This window comes from Mesoplodon mirus, assembly GCF_964341445.2.
Source record: "Mesoplodon mirus genome assembly, chromosome: 10".
NCBI lineage: Eukaryota > Metazoa > Chordata > Mammalia > Artiodactyla > Ziphiidae > Mesoplodon > Mesoplodon mirus.
In genome coordinates, this window is record NC_138986.1 from 70,051,815 (window position 1) to 70,077,172 (window position 25,358).

General features: G+C 48.2%; 1 protein-coding gene and 1 pseudogene across 2 annotated transcripts in view; one reads left to right on the forward strand and one right to left on the reverse strand.

Moving 5' to 3' along the window:
* Positions 1–1,042: 1,042 nt before the first annotated feature.
* Positions 1,043–25,358, reverse strand: part of NT5E (5'-nucleotidase ecto) — a 45,481-nt gene continuing 21,165 nt past the window's right edge. Inside the window, exons 4-9 of the mRNA XM_082634298.1 lie at positions 11,609–11,806; positions 10,523–10,677; positions 8,557–8,662; positions 7,397–7,546; positions 5,854–6,054; positions 1,043–3,048 (exon numbers count right to left, since the gene is read on the reverse strand). Coding sequence (XP_082490424.1) covers positions 2,885–3,048; positions 5,854–6,054; positions 7,397–7,546; positions 8,557–8,662; positions 10,523–10,677; positions 11,609–11,806 — 974 coding nt within the window. The 3' untranslated portion in view covers positions 1,043–2,884. The remainder of the gene's footprint in view (positions 3,049–5,853; positions 6,055–7,396; positions 7,547–8,556; positions 8,663–10,522; positions 10,678–11,608; positions 11,807–25,358) is intronic.
* Positions 11,976–13,858, forward strand: LOC309810900 (large ribosomal subunit protein uL22-like; annotated as a pseudogene). The gene is made up of 2 exons: positions 11,976–12,342; positions 12,451–13,858. The product of its transcript is annotated as a large ribosomal subunit protein uL22-like (transcript).

A 25,358-nucleotide genomic window follows, 5' to 3' on the forward strand; every position in this document is an offset into this window, starting at 1 on the left:
CCTTCATTTGTAAGGTAGCCTCAGGGCTGCCCCGGCTGATTACGTAGATCATCTAGGGGACGGTTATGGGTTGAATTGTGTCCCCTGAAAAGATGCTGAGGTCTTGTGGCAGGACTTTAGTCCCAACACCGTGTACCCGTGAATGTGAGCTTATTTAGAAATAGGGTTTTTGCACATGATTAAAATGAAGTCATTTGAGTGGGCCTGATCCAGCATGACTATGTCTTTATACAGTATAAGGGGAAATTTGGACCCAGAGACAGACATGTACAGAGGGAAAAGGATGTAGAAGCATGGGGAGAATACCATCTGTAAGGCAAGGAATGTCTGAGGCTAACCAGAGCTGGGGAGGGGCCTGGAACAGATTCTCCCTCCCAACCCTCAGAAGGAACTAACCCTGCCAAATTGATCTTAGACTTTTAGCCTCCAGACGGTGAGATGATGAATTTCTGTTGTTTAAGCCACCCAGTTTGTGGTGCTTCGTTACAGCAGCCCCAGGAAACTAAATCCGAGACCGTTACTAATTTAGGCAAGCCTAGTCATGTGTCCACAGGGCTACATACTGTCTGAGGGCACTTACTCTGCTGAAAACTGCTGAGGGCAGCTCTGCCACCAACTGCATTGAATGTGTCTGACCACGGTGTACCAGCTGATCTGCTCTATCATCGGCGTTAATTGAGGAAAATTCTTGACGTGCAACCAGTTCAGATAAATCAATTAAAATCCCTAACACTGTATGACTTGAACATTTTTATTTTTAGGAAACCACTATTGGTCTTAAATTCTGTACGTAAAAGCCATAAAATTTAGTAGTCTTACTTAAAATATCCTTTATTTACTGTTCCTTCCTACCTAAAAACTGCATGTATTTTTCTTGTTTTGGGGGTAAGAACGGGGATAGGGAGGGCTGTTAGATGGCAAGGGGCTGATAATCAAGGCAAGGGATACCAGCGACGAACTGGCCAAGAGTTTTCCATCAGTCATATTGTCTTGGGTTATAGGTGTTTGCTTGAGAGAAGAAGTAACTACCAGAGACAAGGAGTATATCTTCAATTTTATTGTTTGGAACCTACAGTTGCAAAGTGTTTTCAGGTCATTTCTTAAACCACTGAATAATACATGTACACATATTTAGAAAACTTACAAAATGTTTTTTAGAAAGTTGTGCTCCAATAGGATTTACCCGATTTTACTGGCCAAGCATAAGCAAATATACCCCAAATGCAGTCTTATTGACATTTTCCTCTTACAGTCTATGGACATTTGTTTATTTAGGGCCAGTCTGTATATGCATAGAACCTAGGGCATTATTTTACTGCAACATTTATAAAGAGGTTGTGAAACTTAAAAGTATGTTTTGTATCAAGAATACGTAATAACTGTAAACATCAAGAAACATTCTCACTCTTCCATCCTTTAGCTGCTGTTCACTGACTCTGTGTAAGGTGAGGGCTCCCATTTCTTACTGAATCATTTCTACGTTAACGAGCAGGCTCACGTGGTCCCCCCACCCCCTTAAGCAAGTATTTGTTCCTTGTGCATAAATCATTCATTTCGTCGGTCTGGGTATTTCCTGAGCACCCGCTCAGAGGGGCACCCTCTCAGGCAGGAGCTCTCATATCTGTGCCAGATGACTGAGAGTGACTGTTCAGATTTGACGGCAGAGCTGACTTTAGGTTTAGGTATACCACTGAAAAACATCAACCTTGGCTCCGCTCTGGATTTCCCATAACTGGGGGAGGGGGCGGAGTGTGTGTGTGTGTGAGACCAGAATCAGTGCTGGCATCTTGCTGGGGAGAGGCAGGTGTAGGGTTAGACCTACACCTTCTCTAAGAAGGTTCTCTTCTCATGACACCTTCCCATTAGGAAGAAGGAGGAAAGAAGCAGAGGGAGAACTGATAGAATCTCATAAGATTATTAGTAGCTAATGCCATGTGTCAGGCACTCTGCTGCTACTCCTTAGCAAATACGTATTTAACAAGTATAAATGGCCTTTAGCTCTGACTCTTCTATAATGTTAAGTTGGTCCTGGGCATCCTGGTCTTTCCTTCCCTTTCTCCCTGCCCCTTGACTGCATTCTGCAGCTCCTGGCCTTTCCCATCATCTGCTGCACCTCTTGTCCCAGCTCCTCAAAGGCACACGGTGCTGCAGGAGAGAACGCCACTCTGTGTTTAGTCCGTTAAACTCCCTATAACAACACGCGCTAAAAAGGAAAAAACAGAGACTAGAAATAAAGCAGAGACTTCTTCTACATGAGTCTGGGGCTCCTGATAGTTAAAAAGAGAGGAGACCATTAAGTATCTTCCTGAACAGTTAACTGGATAGAACTGAAAGAGTGCGGGACTGAGGTCTGAAGGCCCAGGTGCAGGTCTGGGATCTGTCACTTTTAGCTGTATGGCCTTAAAAGATGTCAATTCTTTCTGAGCTGTAGTTTCCTCATCTGTCAAGTGGGAAAAACAATACCTGTCTTGCCCACCAAGGAAAGTTATGGGCATCAAATAAGATAATGTGCTTAAAACTCCCTTGTAAGTGATAAAGTTCTATGTAAACATAAGTTGTTTGGTGGATTAGAATGGATATAAAGGAGAAAAATGATGTGTATGTTTTAGAATTGTTTATAAAATTTTATTAAAATTTGCATATGTAAACTAAAGATGGTTGGCCTTCTCTTCATGGGCCCCATTTTCATTTCTTTTCCTGTGTGTTCATTAAGTTGCTGATCCTGAGTGATGATGTCAGTGTCTTCATTTACAACCCTCTAAGCTCAGCTTCTAGGAGACTGCAAGGATGCTCCGCACCATCACAAAGCCAGTTCCTAAAAGGTAGACTTGAATCTCACTTGAGAAAAAAATACAGTTCCATTAATGGCAAGGAGAATTTTTGGCTACTGGTATAAAACTATGATCACTGCCAAAACTGAAAGAAGTATTAGAGAAAAACTTCCATGGCAATGACTTCCTGCAGAAAACTGGATCCGACCTTCAACTGCTGGATAAATAACTCTCATTTTTGAGATGTATGTGGAAACCACGTTGATATCTTGGTCACCTAGAAAAATACATACATTATTTTAACTACAGAAAAAATCATCATCAATTGACAGTAAGAAGGGGAAAGCCAATGTACTTCTCGAAAGGCCTTTGTAATTAGATATGAGGGAAGATATTCCTTTCATAAGCAGGGATTAAAGTGTCACAGAAGACAAGAACAGTGGCGATCATAAGTGCAAAGAATCTGATTGCTTTTTCATTTTCCAGATGTGAAATGTGCCCATTGTCCAATATTGGATAATTGGGGGAATAAATCGTCTAAGCTCTGAGATGACTCAAGATAGAGGCTCTTGTCATCAATGCCTCTGAACCACTCCGGACTGAGGGCATTAGGAAGCTGGGTCAATATCAGTTAGCTGAGACATAAAAGTGGCTTGTTTTTTTTGGCTTGCCTGCTCAGGAATCATTTTCACGTAACTGATGGTGAGGCAACGGAGCCTTCACTTGCAAAAGAGAGGAGAACGGACAAATACTAATCGCCTGTAACTACAACAAACCCCTAGGGACCTGACAGACTTTTATTTTAAAAATGCCACACTACAAATCATATATCTGATAGGGCGGTTAATATCCAAAGTATATAAAGAATGTATACAACTCAAATACAGATGACCAAAAAGCACGTGGAAAGATGCTCAACATCACTAATCAGGGAAATGCAAATAAAACCACAATGAGATATCACCTCACACCTGTTAGAACGACTGTTATCAAAATGCAAATAAAACCACAATTGAGATATCACCTCACACCTGTTAGAAGGACTGTTATCAAAATGACAAGAAATAAGTGTTGGTGAGGATATGGAGAAAAGGAACCCTAGTGCATTGTGTGCAGAAATGTAAATTTGTGCAGCCACTATAGAAAATAGTAGGAGGCTCCTCAAGACATTAAAAATAGAACTACCATATGATCCGGCAATTCCGCTCCTGGGTATTTATCTAAATAAAATGAAAATAGTAATTTGAAAAGATACATGCCCCCCCCCCCGCCATGTTCATTGCAGCATTATTTACAATAGCCAAGATAAGGAAATGAGTATCCATCAGTGGAAGAATGGATAAAGATGTGATATATATACACACACACACACACACACAATGGAATACTCTTCAGCCATAAAAAAATGCCCTCTTGCCATTTGCAACAACAGGGATGGACCTTGGGGACATTATGCTAAGTGAAATAATTCAGACAGAGAAAGGAATACTATATGATCTCATTTATGTGGAATTCAACAATAAAAGCAAGCTCAGATACAGAGAACGGACTGGTGGTTGCCAGAGGTGGGGGGAGTCAGGGGTAGGTGAGGATGCAAAATGGGTGAAAGGGGTCAAAAGTTATTACAGACTTCCAGTTATAAAAAAAATAAGCCCTGGGGATGTAATGTACAGCATAGTGAATATAGTTACTAATACTGTATTGCATATTTGAAAGATGCTACGAGGGTAGATCTTAAAAATCCTTATTACAAGAAAAAAAATTTGTGTGTGTGATTATGTGAGGTGACATGTTAACTAACTGGTGAGCATTTTGCAATGTATGCAAATGTCGGATCATTATGTTGTACACCTGAAACTAATATAATGTTATATGTCAATTATACCTCAATAGAAACAATATATTACTATCAATATAATACTTAGAAAAGAACTCTTCTCTGCAGTGGTTCTCACCCCTGGGTATACATTAGAATCACTGGAAGAGACTTTTGCCCCACCCAGGTAAATCAGAATCTCTTAAAAGTTGGGACCAGTGCATTGGTATTTAATTTAAAATGCTCCCCAAGTGATTCTAATGGATCGCCAGAGTTGAGAAGCCTTAGGGCCAAGGCTTCCTCAGCCTTCTTCTATGTAAGGTCCTTCTCTCCAACACCCATCAGTCTGGCCTTGGGTGATGCACAATCATCAACTTCTTTGTTTCATGCAGGGCTCGAGAGGACACCTTTTAAGCCTGCCTTTCCATTTCCTATCATGGGATGGGTGGAAGTGCCTGGCGCCTTTCCTCCCAGGAGGGGCTGTCTCCTTTGCCCTGGACCTGTCCTTCACCCTCCTTGGGATACACAGCGAAAATGGCAGTCCCCTATGATAAGGCTGAAGAGGAACCTGGCTGAGCTCCTTGCTGGAGACAGATGGCAGGGAAGCTGTGCACTTGTCTTGTAAATACACTAGTTTCTGCCCTGGAGAACAGGAAGGGGTAGTGTATTGGCAGTGGACTCTAGCATAGGAGGTGGTTCTCAGTTGGATTTTTAAAAATGCGCAGGGGGTATAATGACCCTCACTGCTGCTGGAAATAACAGCTGGGGTCAAGTGTGGTGGTTCCTATAATTTGCTCCAACCCACTGTGCAGAACGGGGCAGGGGACATATCCCATCCACGCCTACCTGACCTGTTTACACGAAAAGCTTCTTCAAGAGAGTTAAGATGATTTAATATGGTTTCCCACATCCAGCCTAAAGTTCTAGAAGTCTGGTTTTTCTATAAGTGCCACACTGATTGATATTTCACAATTTAAATAGCTGCTTATGTGTACTTAAAAGAGTTTAAAAACACATTTTACGTAAAAATGTTTTTCCCTGGGCTTGGGTGGATGGGTACGTGTGCTGGGGAGAGGCATGGCAATATTCCCCCAGGCCGTGCTGCTGTTTCCCAACAAACAAAGCAGCAGGAAGTGGTCGGCAATGTGGGGACGCGTCTGGATTTCTGGCTTTGCCCTCCGAGCATCATGCGTAGCTCCCCTCTTGGGACCAGTTCTGTTCTCGGGTACCTCTGGGCTAGGGAGGGGTGAAGACACTTGTGCTTACCAGAGTCATGTTTTAACACTTCGTCTTTTATCATCCGGAATCCATCCCCACCGTTGGCAAGGAAGCTCGGGAGGATCACCTTGTACACCTCATCCGTTCTGAGGGGCTCGTAACTGGGCACACGACAGTGGGTGCAAAGGACCTCTAATTTGACCACTCTGTCCCCGGGGTTTCGGGAAAGATCGTACACCACGTGAATTCCTAGAAAAGAAATGAGCCTGTATGTTTTCACTGGATCCAAAGGGAAATTTCTGTTTTCTAAGAAAGGGCCAACTCTGGAATCGGGGCACTGGGCTTAGTTTTCATTTAGTTTGAGCTCGAGTGAAATTTCAGCAAGAGAGCTGAGGTGACATTGCAGCTACCCTATCTGGTTAGGTTCGTCCTTGAGTCCTTCTGGGAGGTCTGAGAACCCCCGGGAGGAAAACTGGCTCTGGCCCAGAGTGGGCGAGAGGTGACTCTGCAGGGAGAAAACAGACCTTTTTAAAATCCTGAGTTAACTGGTCCAGCACCTTGGTTCAGTGGCTCTGGAAAATGAGGAACAGATGACAGGCACAGAACCTTGTACCATCTTGATGACTACGAGATGTTAATAATTTGGGCTTGGGTGACTTTCACAAAACATACGACTATACCCAGCACTGTGCTGGGGCACCAGAGCCCCGGTGATCCCTCCACTCTGTCCTGGAAAACGCAGAGTATATGGGCTACCCCACAGGCAGCAGCCTGGACCCCACCACGCTCTGCAGCCCCTCAATCCCAGCAGCGGAGTGCCCTGCAGAGGGAAGACTTCACAAAGCAATCACAGCCCTCAGGTGTGGCCCACTATCTACAGGCCGGAAACTGAGGCCAGAATGTGGTGTCAGAGTCAAACAAGATTATTCATATTAATTTAAAGTTGAATTCATTGGACTGTGGACTTAATTATTGACGAAAGCATTTCAGAAGTGCATGACAATTTGGGAAGCATTTGTTTTCCTTCCGTTTTCACTGCAATCCATGAGATAAGCAGGCACATTTTCTCACTGTGCTCCGAGAGGCTGAGGGCTTGCCGCAGGTCCCGCTGGAACCGGAGCCAAATTCCTATGTCTTGTCCAGGCTGCCCCACCCAGAAATCATCCTTGTTAATACTTATTGGACACTGCATTCCTTTGAACTTCTGTATGGTTCCAGGCAATCACAGAAAAAACAGACAATAAACAAACAAACAAAAACCTTTTCTGTTTTTTTACGAAGAATATTGAATGTTGAAGCAACTAAGATTTTAATAGAAACTAGACCTCAAGGCAGCTGACCTGCTTAGAGTTTGGGGGGCCAGCTCCTGCAGAGAAGATCATCTGATGTCCAAATCAGACGTGGCAAATAGTGCTCATTTTCGGGGCCTTGGGGCTTTGACCCCGACCTACTCCAGTGGTCTGTCCATTGAAAGACTATGCGTTGGTGGTGGGTGTGTGAAAACCCGAACAGGCCTGACCAGGAGGTCCTGGTAAGGGGGGAGCTAAGCCAACCAGCAGGAAAGCCCACCTCACCTTGCACGGTGACTTACCGCCCACCTGCAGGAACTCCCCTGTGGACTGGCCGTAGCGGTACACGCTGTGCTCGAAGGCCTTCTTCAGGGTGGAGCCTTTTAATTGGACCAGGTCAAAGGTGCCTCCGAAGGGCAACACAGCAGCCAGGTTCTCCCAGGTAATTGTGCCTGAGGGTAGTCACAGATGAGACGAGAAGGAAACAGCTGGAGAACTCGCACACCCCATGACTGGTGTCCTTTAGGACTGGCGGAGCAGGTGAAGGAGACAGGGGCACAGGGATGCTCTGAGGACAGCACAGATGCGTCTAAGTGTTCCTGATACTTAGGGGGAGAACGGAACCAAGAGGCCTCTGGTCGTGCCCTCCACCACGGAGGTTGACGCCTTTTTTTTTTTTTTTTTTTGCGATACGCGGGCCTCTCACTGTTGTGGCCTCTCCCGTTGCGGAGCACAGGCTCCGGATGCGCAGGCTCAGCGGCCATGGCTCACGGGCCCAGCCGCTCCGCGGCATGTGGGATCTTCCCGGACCGGGGCACGAACCCGTGTCCCCTGCATCGGCAGGCGGACTCTCAACCACTGCGCCACCAGGGAAGCCCAAGGCTGACGCTTTTTGACAGCGCTATCAGGGGAGGCTACAACAGTGTCTTGAATATCTGTCTGGTTGGTTTGTTTTACCATATGTTATAATCCTGGATACCTGTAAATGCACTAAAGGAACGTATCCAGCCCTTTTTTCCCAGCACCTAAGATGGGCAGTTTTTTTTGGCCATGCCGCATGGCATGTGGGATCTTAGTTCCCCGACCAGGGATGGAACCCATGCCCCCTGCAGGGGAAGCGCAGAGTCCTAACCACTGGACCTCACCGCCAGGGAAGTCCCAAGACTGTCAATTTTGTCCTCCTCTTTCCAGATGGCCAGGTGGAGGCCGTCACTATTTTGCATACATCAGCAACCATTTGCGTTTTGCTCTGTGAATCAGAAGTTTAGCTAAACCTTGGTGCCAGTAAGGCTAGCTGCTCCCTCTGTGAGCAAATGCATCCAAGAACACACAAGCCTGTGTGCGCCCTTCAGGTGGGGCACTGACTCGAGTGGCCGAAGGGCCTGGCACGGTGTGGGGGTCCTGGGGGACTGGTCAGACAGCACGCTGAGCTGAGGCCGGGGGCCGGGAGCCAGGAGCATACCGTTGTTCCGCTCGTCAATGGGCGACCGGATGCCACCTCCGTTTAAAATGCACATGGACACGTGGTTCCAGGACATCTCATCCGGGTGTCTCAGGTTGTTGTTAATCTGCAACAGCAGCATGAATTTACACTAGTTATTCTGGGTCCTCCTCCTTAGGGTCAGTGCCTGGAACTTGGTTAGCTGCACCGGGCAAATAAAGCTGCTGTTCCCCTGCTCCTGTGTGTGCCCGGAGCTTTCTCAAGTGTAATTCATCAGAACTAGTTTTACGCTCTGAGAAGCAAACCTCAGATACTGTGACCAGTCCCAGGTCAGACTCTTGAGTAGCCAGTAGCCCTGAGCCCCTCTCCTAAGACCCCTGCAAACCCGCCAGGCCAGGGGCCCTTAGCAAAGCCAGCACTTGAAGTAGGAGGAAGGGGCTTCTGTGCAGACGGACCCACGGGGCTGCTCCCCCCGGGCCTCCTCCAGGGCAGGACCCACATTTGCTCCTGAGGGCGGAGCCCAGAAGCCTTTCAACTCCAGACCTCAGGCCACAAAGGACCCTGGCATCCATGTCTAGGTCCCCAGCCAGTTCCCAAGTTGGCAATTTTGTAGACAAGAGAGAGACGGGGGAGCCCCTGAAACGGGGGGGAGTCAGTTTCATGCTTCCTTTTCTTTTACAAAACATATGTTTAGTTACAAGAAATAAAACGAATTACATTCTCATTTGAAAAAATATGATGGTGGAAGAGGTGAGGGAGACACAGGGCCACAGGGAGGCTATTAAGGCAGCACAGCTGTGGTGTTCCTGACGCTTAGCGGGAGAAGGGACTCATCCTCTCTCTGTTAGGTAAGCCCTGCTAGAGCCTGGGGTGTTTCCTTCCAGACCCGCCTCTGCACACTCACAACTCTGGCTTCTCATTAGCTGCTTGTCTCGCACTGACCGTGCGATGCTGAGCCTCCAGGACTTGTCCCACCTCGGGAAGCGTGAGTGTCGTCATTTACTTGGCAGACATTTACTGAGTGTGGCTGCATCCCAGGTACCGGGCACCCGGCACCGAGCTGAGCCCAAAGGAACGGCCTCCTGGGTGCCCCTGGGCGTGGTGAGTCTCAGCTGGAGACCTCGGCTCGGCACGGCCCTCCCGGGGGGCTGCCCGCAGACAGGTGAACAGAGGGGTGTTTTTGGTGTGGGATCTTGCTCCAACATGGGACTTGTTATTCTTGTGATAACTGCTTTGCTTGTGAAGGTGGTTCACACAAGGCCGAGTTCTCTGGGGTCCAGAGGACACATCAGTGAAACACGCTGGCCTAGTTAGGCCCAGGCAGATGCATTTAATTCTATGTCTACTTCTTGAGAGGAGCACAGTTTGTGGATTCAGGTCACCTTACCAAAGGAAAGCAACATCCAATATTCAGACACCTAAGATGAGCACCTTGAAATAAAGGCTTCTGTCCTCTTTTTTTTTTGGCTGCACTGCGCAGCATGCAGAACTCACCTGACCAGGGATCGAACCCGCACCCCCTGCAGTGGAAGCATGGAATCTTAACCACTGGACCGCCAGAGAAGTCCAAGGCTGTCGTTCTTGTAAAGCAATAAAGGGATGGCCCACCGGTCTAGTTCGGGCACCTTCCCAAGGTACTCAGTGTGATTACACGCCAAGCTTTTGTCTGGGGACTAATTTTTTTTTTTTTTTTTTTTTGCGGTACGCGGGCCTCTCACTGTTGTGGCCTCTCCTGTTGCGGAGCACAGGCTCCGGACACGCAGGCTCAGCGGCCATGGCTCACGGGCCCAGCCGCTCCGTGGCATGTGGGATATTCCCAGACCGGGGCACGAACCCACGCTCCCTGCATCGGCAGGCGGACTCTCAACCACTGCGCCACCAGGGAAGCCCTAATTTTTAAAAGTCCTCAATTCTGTAACTATCAGGTTGTCCGTCCTCACATCCTCCCTCCCTAGGCACGGGCACTACTCTCCTGTGGACCACTCACCACAGCATCACAAATCAGGTTGCCCATGTTGCATTCTCGAAAGCGGCATGACTGAGTGGTGCCATCCAGGTAAACAATTGTTTTCCCCAGTTCCTGGGTCGAGTAATTTTCTAATTTTATCCGCCATTTGTTAATGTCTGCTTTTATGCTTGGATCTAGAAGAAAACAAACAAATCAGCCTGCAGTTAAAGCCTAAATGTTGGAGAAAGGCTCAAACGTCATTCAGCTCACCTGGCGTGAGTATACAGCTCTTTACCGTATTTGTGTACCTTTTGATTTTGAGTGGGAAATTGCCTTAGGAACCTCTATTCCATTTCCTGGGAGTACGACCCAGCTTGGATCTTAAAGACGTGCCAAGTAAATCAGCATCAACTGGTCACATCTGAATGAGTGTCTGCTGGCCCACCGGGGAGGGCATTAGTGGTGGGGAGACGATGAGAGGCCCAAGGGCAGGTATAAAGGGCTGACACGTCCGGCTACAGGGTCCCGGCCCCTCCCTCTGGCTCTCCAGGGCCCCTGGTCACCGGTCCTTCCCTGTCTGATCACAGTAAGCAGGAAAGGGCAGGCGAGAGAGAAGCACAGAGGGTGTTCATGTACCCTGTATGAAATGCATGACATGAAACGTCTTTTAATTTTGATTCCCAGATCAAAAAGTAAGAAAGACACACACGCGTTTGATGACCTGAAGCCCATGGAGACTGGGCTGCTTGCTTGGGCACACCGCTCCTGGTGGTGGGGCTGGGTGGAGCCCCGCTCACCCAGCCTGAACCCCTTTGCCCCAGCAATCAGCTCTCCTCTGGACATGGGCCGAGAGTGGCTCTCCTGTGCCAGGGTGAAGCTGGAAAAGACACGAGAGGCAGCGACACAGTGTCTGATGCTGAGAGGGCTTGGAGGAGCACATGGGGCTTTTGCAATTCGTGTGTGTTTTAAATCTCCTTATCCATGAAGAGGGTAGAGTAAACTCAAGGGAGAAGCTCAGGTCTTCAAAAACATTGTCCTGAAACATGAACCAGAAAAGAAAAAGAAAAAAAAAATCCAGCCATCAAATCTTTGCATTGGTGGATCACTGCCCTGAATTTCACGTACCTTCCAGAATGCTGCTGTTGAGAAGGATGGGATTTCCATGTGAAGTGATGACGTTTCCTTTTTCATCAAACTCAACCTTCAAGTAGCCTAGGTATTTGCCAAAAGCATAGGCCTGGACCACGGGAACCTGCCGTCCGTCATCGGACGTGACTATGAATGGGTACTGCCCCGCTGGCACCTCTTTGGAAGGTGGAGTGCCTGCAATGAAAGATCCAAAGTTGATCAAGTAGACCCTTGTTCGCGGACGGCCGGGAGCCTGCAGGCCACCGGCCAGGTGACTGCGAATTCTGAACTGATGATTTGCCAGCTGCTGCTCTACACAGCTGGTCTTTCAGAGCCCGGCTCGGGCATCTGCCCCTGTTTCTGAATGCCCTTTTGGCACGTGAATCCTTCCATTTTCAACCCAGCAGGGGTTGCTAAGCTCTTGCTAAGTCCTGGGCACTGTGCCCGGTGCTATGTGGCATACAAAGATGTGACACTGCTAAGACTGTCCCGCCTCCATCCTGACCCCGGCTCCAATCTCACCAGCCGGGTGGAGCAGCCAAGCCACTTCACCTCACTGTGCTTCAGTTTCCCCATCTGTAAAATGGGCAAAATAACGGGTTATTGCTGCCATCCTGGGCTTGGCAGTGCCAATTTCAAAGCCCTTGGGCGGTGGACTCTCGTGGCTACTGAGTCCTCCCTGGTGGCGGAGTCCCCGGTTTGGCGCTCCAGTGCTGTCGGGCCTCTGCGACGTGCCGAGGGGTGCTCCGGGCGAGAGTGGGGCGGGGGGACGGCGGGTGCACAGGCAAGCTGTGGGCAGTGCCGACTCCTGAGGTCCAGTGTCTCACGGTGACCTCTAGAAAGGGTCTGCTCTTCACTGGGCCCAGAAAACCCCATACAATCATGCAAATCAAGCGGTTCAAATCTTCGTGTTCACTTTAAGGACACTCGTGAAACTGCCCAGGCCAAAAGCCACCAAGTATCTGAAGGATGTCACTTTACAGAAGCAATGTGTGCCATTCCATCATTCCAATGGTGGAGTTGGTAGGTGCGCCCAGGCCAAACAGTGGGGCCAGACGCAGGGTCGGTGGCCCCCAAAAGGTGCTGAATTGTCACTGTACACGCTCAAAAATGCAGAGAGTAATGCTGAGCTTAAGGGCTTAGATGTAGATTCTCTGGTCATGGAGCACGTTCAAGTGAACAAAGCCCCCAAGATGCGATGCAGGATTTACAGAGCTTGTGGTCAGATCAACACGAGCTCTCCCTGCCACATTGAGATGATCTTTCGTGAAAAAGAACAGACTGTTACTAAACCAGAAAAGGAGGTTGCACAGAAGAAAAAGATACCCCAGAAAAAACTGAAGAAACAAAAACTTATTACCCGGGAATAAATGCCACAAAAAAATGCAAATAAAAGTAAAAGAAAAAAAAAGGCAAAATAACAATTCCTATTTCACAGGAATGTTGAGAGGATTAAACATTTAAACTCTCTTGCTGGGACTTCCCTGGTGGTCCAGTGGCTAAGACTCCGTGCTCCCAATGCAGAGGGCCCGGGTTTGATCCCTGGTCAAGGAACTAGATCCCACGTGCCACAACTAAGTGTTCGCATGTCACAACTGAAGATCCTGTATGCCGCAACTAAGACCCGGCACAGCCAAATTAAAACAAAACAAAACAAACTCTCTTGCAGACTGCCTGGCACAAAATAGATACACAATAAATGTGGATTTCTTTCCCCCATGAGGGAATGGCAACCTCTAGAAACCCTAGACACACACTCCAGAGCTTAGACTCTTTAGTGGAAGATCAGCAGAAATGACAAGAAATTAACACAACATTATAAATCAACTATACTCAATAAAAAATAGAAATGACAAAAGGCCATCCTTAGGTTTTGTTGCTGAGTTCTGTGTCCCCTCGGGTGCCTTGAGGAAGAGCCACATTCACCGGGGCGGCCGACCGGCACACACACCTCCCGCCCCAGCCAGATCGCAGACCTGCCGGGTTCTGCTGAGTTCTGTCTCAAAGGGGAGCCCTGGCGTGAGCCTGGGAGCCACTTATCTCAAAGGGGAGCCAGAGGCTGAGTCCCATCCCAGCACGGCCTCCCGGACACACGCCGTGTGAGGGTGGGAGCCCGGCACTCGGAGCATGAGCCCTGGGCTCTGATCACCTGGCACGTTTCAGTTCTGCAGCTGCACCCCTCCTCTGGGTGCCCTGTACTTCCCATCTCACCTCCGGCGAGAGCGGGATCTCATCTGGGCTGTTCTGCGTCAGAGACTATAGAACAGACACCCTTGACCCACTACTCGTTCTATCACCTCCCTCTGCACACCCACTACCAGCGCTTCCTATCAGATGTTCACTGATTGCCCGGAGAGCTTCAGCTTGTGTTGGTTCCTCACTGGACCAGTTACGGGAGTCAGCCAGGAGCCAGCCCCGGGCTAGATCTCATTTAATCCTCCAGGCATCCCACGAGGCCGCTCCTATTATTATCCCCACACTGTAGACCGGAAGACCAGTTGTCACAGGCATGTGTCCATGGTCACGCAGCTGGTATGGGAAGGAGGGCGGGTTGAAAAGCAGGGCTGTGAGGCACCGGAGCTTGTGTTCTCTCCACCACCCAACACAGCCTCCGACGTGCTGTTCTCAGAGGGCCCGCAAGAGCTGGTTTCCAAAGGACACTCACCAAAGCAGGTGCAAGCCCAGGGGCTGCACCTTTGTGCCCCAAGCTGTGTCTGGGCTTCCCTTTTCACTGAAGACATTATATTGTACACCTGGGTTTATGAAAAACCCAGTCCTGCCTTGCTCCTGAGCCAAAAGCAGCCCCTTTAGCTCAGTAACCACAGAACAGAAGTGCTGCAAATACCAACATTTCACCAGCAGGAAATATTCATAGCTGTGGCCCATCTTAATTTCCCGTTGTCTTACTTCCTCTGGATAAAGAAGAAAGCCTTGGAATTTTATTTTTACAAAAGCACGGACTTGAGATCCAGTGCAGGCCGTGTCCCATCTCCATTGGCACAGGCTCACGGGTGGCCGGCAGATGGTGGCTGTGACTGCCATAGATGGTCTGATGCATTGCAGAGTAGCATTCCGTTTTGTGGTGGTCCTTGGGCAGACTTGGAGCCTGGCCTTTACTTCAGGGGACGGGGATGTGGCAGCCCCCTAACTTCTCAGCTGGGCACGGTTAGGGAAGGTGGTTCCTCCTCTGAGCCCAGAGAAGCCTGGCAACGTGCAGTTCCAAGTATGTCCACAAGGTGGCGCGCAACACCTCGTCCAGGAGGAACAGGCCCTACATCTGTTTCAGAAAGGGGTCTGGCAGATTACTGGAAACCCAAGAGAAGGGCAAGCCTGGCTTTTTTAGCCTTTATTTTTTCTGCCTTCCATAAACATATCTGAGTTTAAACAGAACGTAAAAATTCGGAATCGAACTATGGGGTCAGATGCCTCATCAGATCAGCTTGCTGTTTACAAACAGGAGCTACCAACCCCGGCTCCTGTAGGACAGGGGACTTTCTCCGGTGCTGAAAGGCCTTGAAGAACAAAAGATGTGTCATCTTCATCTCGGATGGACTTCATCGGGGACAAGGAGGACGTTTCCCACGTGGCTGAGGCAATAGCCAGTCTAGTTTGGCTCCAGTCTGCGTTCCCCACAGCTGGGCCCTCTCTCCGCTTCCTGTCCACTTGGCAACCCCAGAAAACCACTGGCAGAGAAAGCAATCCAGGGCTTCCGAGTCCCCACAGCACTCCATTCAGCCACAGAGGCTCACGCCCCAGATCGCCTCTCCACACACAGAGCCACAGATCTGTCTTTAGAAACGCAGCCTGTCCTCTTGGCAGGGGGAAAATTGTTTAGCAGAACTCTATTCCAGCCTTTTGGCAAATTAGTCCTCTTGGAAGCAAGCCTTGGAAGAGCCAGGAGCTGTGGGCTGACATTTAGAGCTGGTAACAGGGCATTCCCTAGAACAGGGAGGGTGTCTGAGGGAACGAACAGCAGCCCCTCAGGAATGTGGGCGTTCCCAGCGCCTGCCCAGCTGATACGGAGCAGGGCCCTGTGGGACTCCTGGGCACAAGGCTCCTTGCTTGGCACCTGGCAAACAAACGCTGCCCTTACCTTCACTACAAGCCGGTGTCAGTGGATTGGCTTTTCTGCATGGCGGGTGAGCAGACCCACATTCGGTTGGAGAGCAACACTACAGTTTTTGACATGAGCATCATAGCCTATCAGACCCACGTGATGTGGCCCAGCTTCATCTGGACCCTCCACCCTGCACTTCAGCAATCTTAGTTTCTCCCATTCCTAGACCACACCCGCCTCCATAGTCATGAATATAGAGTAAGCCCTGGAACCAGAGGCCCACAGGCAAATTATTTACATCTTTTTGTTTCAGTTTATTCATCTATAAAAGGAGAAAATAACAATACCTGCCTTAGAGGTTGTTTCGAGAATTAAAGAAGTTAACGCAGCACGTGAAGCCTGACTCAGGTAAATGCTCAATAAAGGTTAGCGATAGTTATTTACCAAGTTACCTCCTGGACATTTTTCTGATATTAGCCAAACGTCAGTTCCTCAGGAGAACACTCTCTGATGATTCCCCAGACGTGGTCAGGCCCTCCGATACCTGCTCTCCCAGCACTGTGTACTTCTCCCTTCACAGCATGCTTTGTAATTACATATAATATGATTGATTTCTTTGCATACTTAGAAAAATCTGACCGGCATCAGGATCCCTTTCAAGCCAGTAAGTTCCATGAGGGCAGAGGCTGCTGTGTCTCTGGGGCTGGCCCAGCACATAGTAGGTGGTCAATAAATGTTGAACGACTGATTTTAAGTGGTTTAGCCCACAGTTTTCCAGAGATCAGACAAGATTTACATGCCCTTCCTGTGGAGGAATCCATATGTCAAGGGGAGTCATGCCCCATCCCCCAACTCCCCTCCATTCAATTTCCTCAACTAATGAGCTGGGTGGGGCTCATAAAGCTGAACACCTGCTTGTCGAGAGAAAGGGTTTTGGTACCAGCTCCCTTTTAATCTTGTTTCACAACCTTGGGAGAGACTTTTAACTCCTGGGACCTAAATTTATTTCCTGTACTTGTAAAACAAGAGATTTGATAGTGTTTGACACCAAAAGTGGTTTAATTTTTTTTTTTTTAAGTTATGAGCATCTTTCACATGCAGGGAGTCTTGTGGCATTGCAAGCCATGAAGTAGGCTGGCCAAGATGCCCTTTTCCCCCTGGGCAGTCAGGCCAACTGCTGTCAAAAGGTATTCCGCAACCAGAGGGGTGAGTCACTGTCTCCTCAGCCATCTCTGTACCCGACCCTGATACACAGGCTGTCATGTCTCCTCCAGGGAACTCAAGGGGCCACTGACATTCTCCATATTGGGACTGTGTCCCTCTGTTTTGTACGTGCTTCGATATACTGCCCACATTCTGGCTCTTGGACATTCAGTGATGACCGGAAGGTCTAACAGTGATGATGTATCTTCAAGTGGTACCCAGAGTGGGCATAAACTCTCATGAAGTCCAATCCGGGTTGTCTGCCTGTACCCGGTCCTGACTGGCTGGGGTAAATAAGAGACCCCGGCAGGGTGGGAACGGGTTCACAGACATTCACTCACTCAACAAACACCTCCAAGCTCCAACAAGTGCCCAGTGTGTGGGACTCCACTGTCCCGTGGAGCCAGGCCTGAGGGCTTCGCTTCATCTTTGTGAGGCCTGGAGAGGCCACTCACTGGGGAAAGAGCAGGGGATGGAGTGATACCCCACACTGTCCATCACCCTCTTCTCTTCACGGAGGATCTAAGCCAGGGTGACTATCCTTCCAGACACCAGACTTCCCATTCGCTTTTTACCTTATAGAACAGGGTTTTATATAAAAATTAAAAACAAAATCATAACAATGCAGCCATCCCCTGGTTCCATCACTATGGCCTGTTAAAATGCAAAGTCCAAAGGAATGGGCTGGAGAGAGAGAGACTGATTTTCATCTTAACATGCTTTGCAGTTCCATCTGAAATTAAAAAGGAGGTCCACAGGACCATGAATTGATGTAAACCTGATATTCTGTTTTAGGGAATATCAGCATTTAGCTGGACAGGGCATTCCAGAGTGGTTCTGTACCCAGGGAAATGCTAGGTGTTTCTATTCAGTGAGATTCTGAACTGCTGATTTCCACAAAGCATTAGCTTCGGCCACAGTGGCGGGCAGTGGAGCACACGATGCACAATTCAAATGGGCTCATCTCAGAACCTGGAGGACTTCTGGTGGGGAAGCCTGAGGCTCTGCTTCCGCAACATGACAGACGATTTGGAAATTTCCTTTCACGTGAGACGTCAAAACTGACAACCGTATGAGTTTCTAGGCTTGGGGGAAATTCATAAACTGAGGACAAGAGATCTGAGTGAGGCACAGCCAGGCTGCTTGGGACAAAGCACTGCATTCCCAGGTTCTTATCTTTTAAAAGAAGGAAGATACATTTGGTCCTTTGTGTATTTAGCTCAGATTCTCAAATTGAGTATATGCCTCTCCTTTTTAAAAAATGTAACACATATATTTATAAGAGTTCAAGTTGTGAAAGTAACCAGAGCAGGCCCAAGATGGAGCCGCTCATGCTAAGATTCCCATCAGCAAACCAGAACTCAACTGTGCTTCTGCGTGTCTCTCCCAGAACAGGCAGGCCCGGTGCTCCCAGCCCCGCAGGCCCATGCCACACAGGCTCCAAGACCTCCCTGCGCTCCACAGAAGGGAAGTTAACCATCAGCAATGCCCAGGGCAACTTCCTTGTTTCTGCTCCCTTTGGTCTCTAAGACCCTCTGGCCTCCTATAGCTCTTCCGAGCCCCCTTTTCTCTGCCAGATCGGATGCTGCGCCACCCATGAATTGCCAAATAAAAGCCTACTGATCAGTACGTTGTCTGTGGAAAATTTTCTTTTAATAAACTTTAGGATTAATGGTTCAGTTTCTAGGGTTTAAGAGAGGTTAAAATTTTTTTCTTTTTTATCAAAGTAAAACTAGCATGACAATATTTGGCAATTGGAGAAGAAAAATTTAATTGCAGTCCCACCCCTCCATGGCAATAACCAATATAATTTCTGTGAATTAAAAAATGTATATATGTATGAAGAGAACAGACTTGTGGTTGCCAAGGGGGAGGGAGGGTGTGTGAGGGAAGGATTGGGAGTTTGGGATTAGCAGACGCAAACTAGTATATATAGATGGATAAACACAAGGTCCTACTGTAGGGCACAGGGAACTATATTTAATATCCTGGGATAAACCATAATGGAAAAGAATATGAAAAAGAATGTATATATATGTATAACTGAACCACTTTGCTGTACAGCAGAAATTAACACAACACTGTAAATCAAGTATACTTCAATTAAAAAATATATATGTAGGGCTTCCCTAGTGGCGCAGTAGTTAAGAATCTGCCTGCCAATGCAGGGGACACGGGTTCAAGCCCTGGTCCGGGAAGATCCCACGTGCCGTGGAGCAACTAAGCCTGTGTGCCACAACTACTGAGCCTGTGCTCTAGAGCCCATGAGCCACAACTACTGAGCCCACATGCCATAGCTACTGAAGCCCATGTGCCTAGAGCCTGTGCTCTGCAACAAGAGAAGCCACCGCAATGAGGAGCCCGTGCACCGCAACAAAGAGTAGCCCCCGCTTGCTGCAACTAAAGAAAGCCCGCACGCAGCAACAAAGACCCAACTCAGTCAAAAATAAATAAACAAAAACAAACAAATAAATAATAAATAAAATATGTATGCATGGATAGCAAAGAGGGGGAAATGGGTGGCAGAATCCATTCTAGGGAGAATATCATTCTCTGTCTAGTAAACACCTGTGAGAGGCCCAGGGTCCGCCAGGCTTCCCTAATGACGGTCTTGGGTCCCCGTTCCTCTCCTCCTCCCCAGGGGGAGGTGAGGCAGACCTGCCTGGAAGGCCGGGTTCCTGACAACGATGGGGATGGTGGAGCAGGGGTGCACACAAAGAGCTTGATTTTTTGCATAAAAATAGTGGGAGAAAACTTGAGTTTCAGGGGTAGCCTTGGATCAAGGGGGTGTGGACAGGAGTAAAAGGAGGGGAACCTGGAATGGGAGGAGGGCAGGCTGCGGAAGAAAGTCAGCCAGCGAGGCACGCCCTGGGGTGTCAGAGACTTGGAAGGCAGAGTCATCCCAGGCTGCACAGCAGCGGGTGCCCTGCTGTGCCTGGCCGACTTGGAAGGAAGCTGCCTCATGTGGATGGAATTCAGGGAGATTGAGAAGAAAGGGCAGTCTTCCATATTTGGGTCTCTGCTGCATGGACAAGAAGAATGGTTTGAAAGGGGCAAGAACAGAGGGGACGCAAGTAAGAATGAGGACCTAAGGGACCAGGAAAAATACAGGCTCCCCAAGGAATGATCAGATTTTGGGGGGAGGGGGTGAGAAGAGCTCCAGTATTTCCCGAGTTTTGTAGGATAAAGAGTCTTTTTATTTATTCAAGGGAGGAGTGACCTCATAAATTAGTTAGGAGTTGTGAGTGTCAAGTGACTACAGTCTGGGTAATAAATGTTTGTATAGTTGTAAAAGAAAAAAAAATTGTTGGGGCTTCCCTGGTGGCGCAGTGGTTGAGAGTCTGCCTGCCGATGCAGGGGACGCGGGTTCGTGCCCCGGTCCGGGGGGATCCCGCATGCCGCGGAGCGGCTGGGCCCGTGAGCCATGGCCGCTGAGCCTGCGCGTCCGGAGCCTGTGCTCCGCAACGGGAGAGGCCACAACAGTGAGAGGCCCGCGTACCACAAAAAAAAACAAAAAAAAGAAACAAAAAAAAGTATCTTCCTCTTTTTCATTTAAAATGAAATTGTATACATTTTCCCATGTTGCAGAATATTGGAGAACTGACATAGTTTTCTTGGACCCGCTATGTTCTGTTCCTATACCACCTCATTTAATCCCTGCGACATTCTCTGAGGTAGTCGTATCACTGTAGCGGTTTTTTAAAATAAAAAGCTGGGGCTTCCCTGGTGGCACAGTGGTTGAGAGTCTGCCTGCCGATGCAGGGGACACGGGTTCGTGCCCTGGTCCTGGAAGATCCCACATGCCGCGGTGTGGCTGGGCCCATGAGCCATGGCCGCTGAGCCTGCGCGTCCGGAGCCTGTGCTCCGCAACGGGAGAGGCCCGCGTACAGCAAAAAAAAAAAAAAAAAGCTGAAGCTCAGAGTGGTTAAGTAATATGTCTGAGGTCAGACAGCCAGTAGTGACCAACCCCGGGGGGAGACTGTGGCCGTCAGAGTCCAAAGCCCTCTCCATGACCCCGTGCTGCCTGTCACAGTGAGGCTGGAAAAATGCGGTCCTTCTTGAAGACCATCAAGGGGCAAACTTAGGCCACAGGAATGGCAGTCCCGGGAAGAGACCCGCCCTGTGGTGGGAGCAGGCTTTGGATTTCACAATATGTAGTCGGTCATCAGCTTGCCTGACAACTCAACCCTGCCAAAGGAGGTGACCCTGTTTTACAGAGCATTTGGGGTTTGGCTCACCCCACTTCGCCCTGGAAAGCAGTTTCATGAGACGTAACTAAAACTGATCAGTGTTATGTGGGCTGCAAAAATCGTTAACCAGAAGGCTCTGGCTTTGCTCCGTGAAGGAAGCTGGTGCTGAGGCTGGGCTGTGGCTGGAAGCTGACCGAGGGGTCCTGAGTAGTGACCCCTGGGACAAGTGAGTCCCTGTGCCACCAAGGACATCATCTTTGAAGTTACCGGCCACACCTCTGCCCTTTGGCTGGTTCTCCCAGCTCACTCAATAAACACACACGTCAGCAATCCTATGGCTGCCCAAAGGAAGCGGTTCTTTGTTGGAGAGTGTTTCCCTGTCCTGTGGATGTAGTAAATAATAAGACCGCTTTCTTGTTCTAAAAGACAAGATTATCTAAACTGCAAGAGTGAAAATCAACGGCAAGATGAACAACGATTGCAAACCACAACCAAGTCTTTTGTCCTCACTCTCTTATTCTAACAAAGCAGGGAGGGCTCCACCCTTGCACTCGGAGTACCCGGTCGCTGGCTGCCGTGGGAAGAACAAACACTAAGGTTTCCTGGTTTTATTTATACTTAAACTGTGAACTCCATTTGTTTTGAGAACAAAATACGGTGGTTCTTAAAATCATTTATGTTCTCTAAGTCAATGAAAAGGCTTGAATTTCATATTCAAGAAATGTGTGCCAAAATCCAGAAGCAATACAAATGAGGTACTTAATACAAAAAGCTGTTCAAATAAAGAAATCTTACTTAAAAAATAATTTTTTTTTTTTTTTTTTTTTTTGGGCCACGCCATGCGGCATGTGAGATCTCAGTTCCCTGACTAGGGATCAAACCCATGCCTCCAGCAGTGGAAGCAGGAAGCCCTAACCACTGGACCACCAGGGAAGTCCCAAAAGATCTCACTTTTAAAGGAGCTACATCTGTTGGCATTCACTCAACAGTCCTGGGCACCCGCCTTCCGGGTGTCAGCCAGAGACGTGGTGGTGAGTCTGTAATGGACGCTCCCAGGCTAAGGAGGAGAAGTGACACCTGCTGGGCTGGGAGGGGAGGAGGGCTCACCAGACCGAGGTTTCCGTGAGGCTGCAAGCCGCCTTGCAGAGGAATAAGGGTGAGAGAGCCTTAAGGAGAGGAGGGAGGTGGGCAGTGGGGCTGTGGGCGCGCCGCAATGCAGGATGTGACCAGGTGTCAGCCTGGGGTCCCAGAAGCGAGGTTGCTGAAAAGGAGGTGACAGTCACGAGTTGACAGGATCGAGGGACTGTGAACTTGGGTATTGGCTCCACCATCCATATAGACACCCAGCCAGGATGCAGGCAGGAGCTGGAGTGCAGAGGAAGACAGGACGTTGGGTGCTAAATTCTTGGTGACACTGGGGAGGGGCTTAGGTGACAGTGATAAGGGGGGAGACAGGGTAACCAGGAGGTGTGAGCCTCAAAGGAGCTGGAGGTATAAAGGAAATCACTGCAGTAACCTAAGGAAGTTAGAGAGTATTCTACCAAGAAATGTTTTACTTCCCCAAATTCCCGAAAGTAAGCAATCAGGCTCTTGGCATGGATGCCTTTCTAGGGAGCAGGGTGTTTGAATAGAAGGGATCATAGACTTCACGCTTGTAACTCCTTAACTGCAGATGGAGGAAAGGACGGACATCTACACTCACCAAGGCCACAGCAAATTGATGGGCTTGCATGATCCAAAATTCAGTTAAAATAGCGGGAGGCAAACAGAGCGACAGCGTCTCAGGAGCCTGTCTGCCTTCAAGGGTCACACACAGAGGAGAGTCCCCTGGCACACCTGCCACATCTTCCAACCTGCACACACTTTACTACTTTTTTGTCCAAAGGCAACAGCATGGACCAGTTCCTTAACTCTAGGATTTAAATCCTTTAGAAGTCTGCATTCTAGCCCTCATCCTTGCAGCTCTGACATTTTGCAAGCCTGGATGGGGAAGTCCTCTCCTCTTCATCCCAACGTGAGAATGGTCAGTCAGGCAATACCAGGGTTGTCTGGTCTGCATGTGCATAGTGGCTGTAATCCAGAGAACATGCAGGGGCTTCACTATTTGGAGGAGAACCGTCCATGTGCTATTTTGGTCGTGCCCCACTTAAAGCTGAGGTTTTAAAAATATGGACTGGTTACAAGACAATGAACCTTATTTAACAGGTAGTCACCAGCACTTTCAAAAAATTAAATAACAGAATAGAAAATATCAGGGGCAATCCCGACACTTTGTGAAATTCTCTTTCAGGTGAGTGTGTTTGTGTGTGTTGAGTCCTGTGTGTGTGCTGAAATCGTTCTCAGCAAGATTTAAAATTCCAAAAGATGTATTATTTTAACCCTAATTTGATTAACCAATCATATTTAACTTTATGCTAATTCCAAAGGCAATTCAGCGGAGGGTTGTTTTTTGTTGTTGCTTTGTTTTTCAAGGCTGGGAAAATTTATTTAAACAAGCAAATATGCCTCATCCTCTACTGTGTCCTGGAATTACCTTTAATTGTTAAGTTCATTCCTCACAATGATGAATATCCAAATTGAATATTTTCATGAGAACAAGTTTAATCTTCGTAAGCAATCATGAAATGTGGGATAAATGACAAAGCCTCTACAGGCAGTTTTTTCCAGAGACTGTAATTATCTACTTTAAGGTTTATGGATAAGCAAATTGTAATTTTTATCCTCAAATCCTTCTTTCATCCAGTCATTCATCATTCACTAAATTCATCTCCTTACCAAAAGGCACATTCTCTTTTGCAGGATTTCATTGGAGCGTCGTCACTGACATTCTGAAGCGAAGCTAACAGGTTCAGAGAGGGTGACTACTCAAGGTCCTTCAAGTGGAACAGGAATAAGGACTTCCGACCCAATACTGTGTTTCTTTATTTCTTTTTTTTTTTTATAATTTGTGTCTCTTTTTCTCATTGTAAAAGCGACATGCATTCATCATTTGAAAATACTCAAAGGTGCTAAGAAGAAATTAAAAATTACCTGTACTCTCTTCTTAGAACTTTTAACAGGTTTGGACATTTCTTACTGTTTTGGGGTTTCTTTTTTTTTTTTTTTTTTTTTTGCGGTACGCCGGCCTCTCACTGTTGTGGCCTCTCCCGTTGCGGAGCACAGGCTCCGGGCGCACAGGCTCAGCGGCCATGGCTCACGGGCCCAGCCACTCCGCGGCATGTGGGGTCTTCCCAGACCGGGGCACAAACCCGTGTCCCCTGCATCGGCAGGCGGACTCTCAACCACTGCACCACCAGGGAAGCCCTGTTTTGGGTATTTTAAATTGCTGCTTTTATAAAAATAGGATCACCTGAGATAGCTCACATAGAGACGGGCGAAGCAGCAACCTCTCCAAGGGGGAGGGTTGTTCCCCACCGAAGTAGTCCTTCCCAGAGCTGATAGAAGCCAGTTCCAGCAGGCTCTCCTGCTCGTCTTCCTTTTCTTGAAAATACTTTAAAGCCCCATGAAGCAGTGGTTGGGGCAGGGAGAGGGCATGGTGGGAAAGACTCACTGAGCCGGACCCAAACGTTTTGCGACAGTATAGGTTCAAATGGGGAAAAAAAGAGTTAGACTTTTCCTAACTAAAACTACCTGATACCAAGGGAAGAGAGGGAGGGAGGGAGGGAGGGAGAGAGAGGGAGAGAGGGAGAGAGGGAGAGAGAGAGAGGGAGGGAGGGAGGGAGGGAGGGAGGGAGAGAGAGAGAGAGAGAGAGAGAGACATGTGGAAGGATGGAGGGAAGATGGGAAGGAAGAAAAGAGAGAGGGAAAGGAAGGAGGGAGAGGAGGAGGGAGGGATGGAGAGAGGGGAAGGGAGAGGAGGGGGGAAGAAATCGGGGGAGGAGAGAGTGGTCGCAAGAGCATGGGGGCCTGTGGCTTCTGGGGCACCACAGTCCTGGGATGCTGCGGGGTTAGGGCTTGAGCCCAGAGTTCCAGCTTCTGCCACCTGTGAACCTACCAATCAAGTCCTGTCACCTTGAGCTGTGAAGGCCTTATTTACATTATGTTGTTTGTGCTTAAAATTTTTATACGGCATGTTGCTTTTTGATGTACAATGACTTTTAGTTGGGCCTCAGTAACCTTTTATATATTTGAATGTGTATGTTATATATATTTATAATTTACATAAATGAATGGAATTGCCACACTCATGAAACCAATAAATTACTCTTAGTAATGTCTCTTTGCATGGAGGCAACCTAAATGTCCATCAGCAGATGAATGGATAAAGAAGATGTGGTACATATACACATTGGAATAC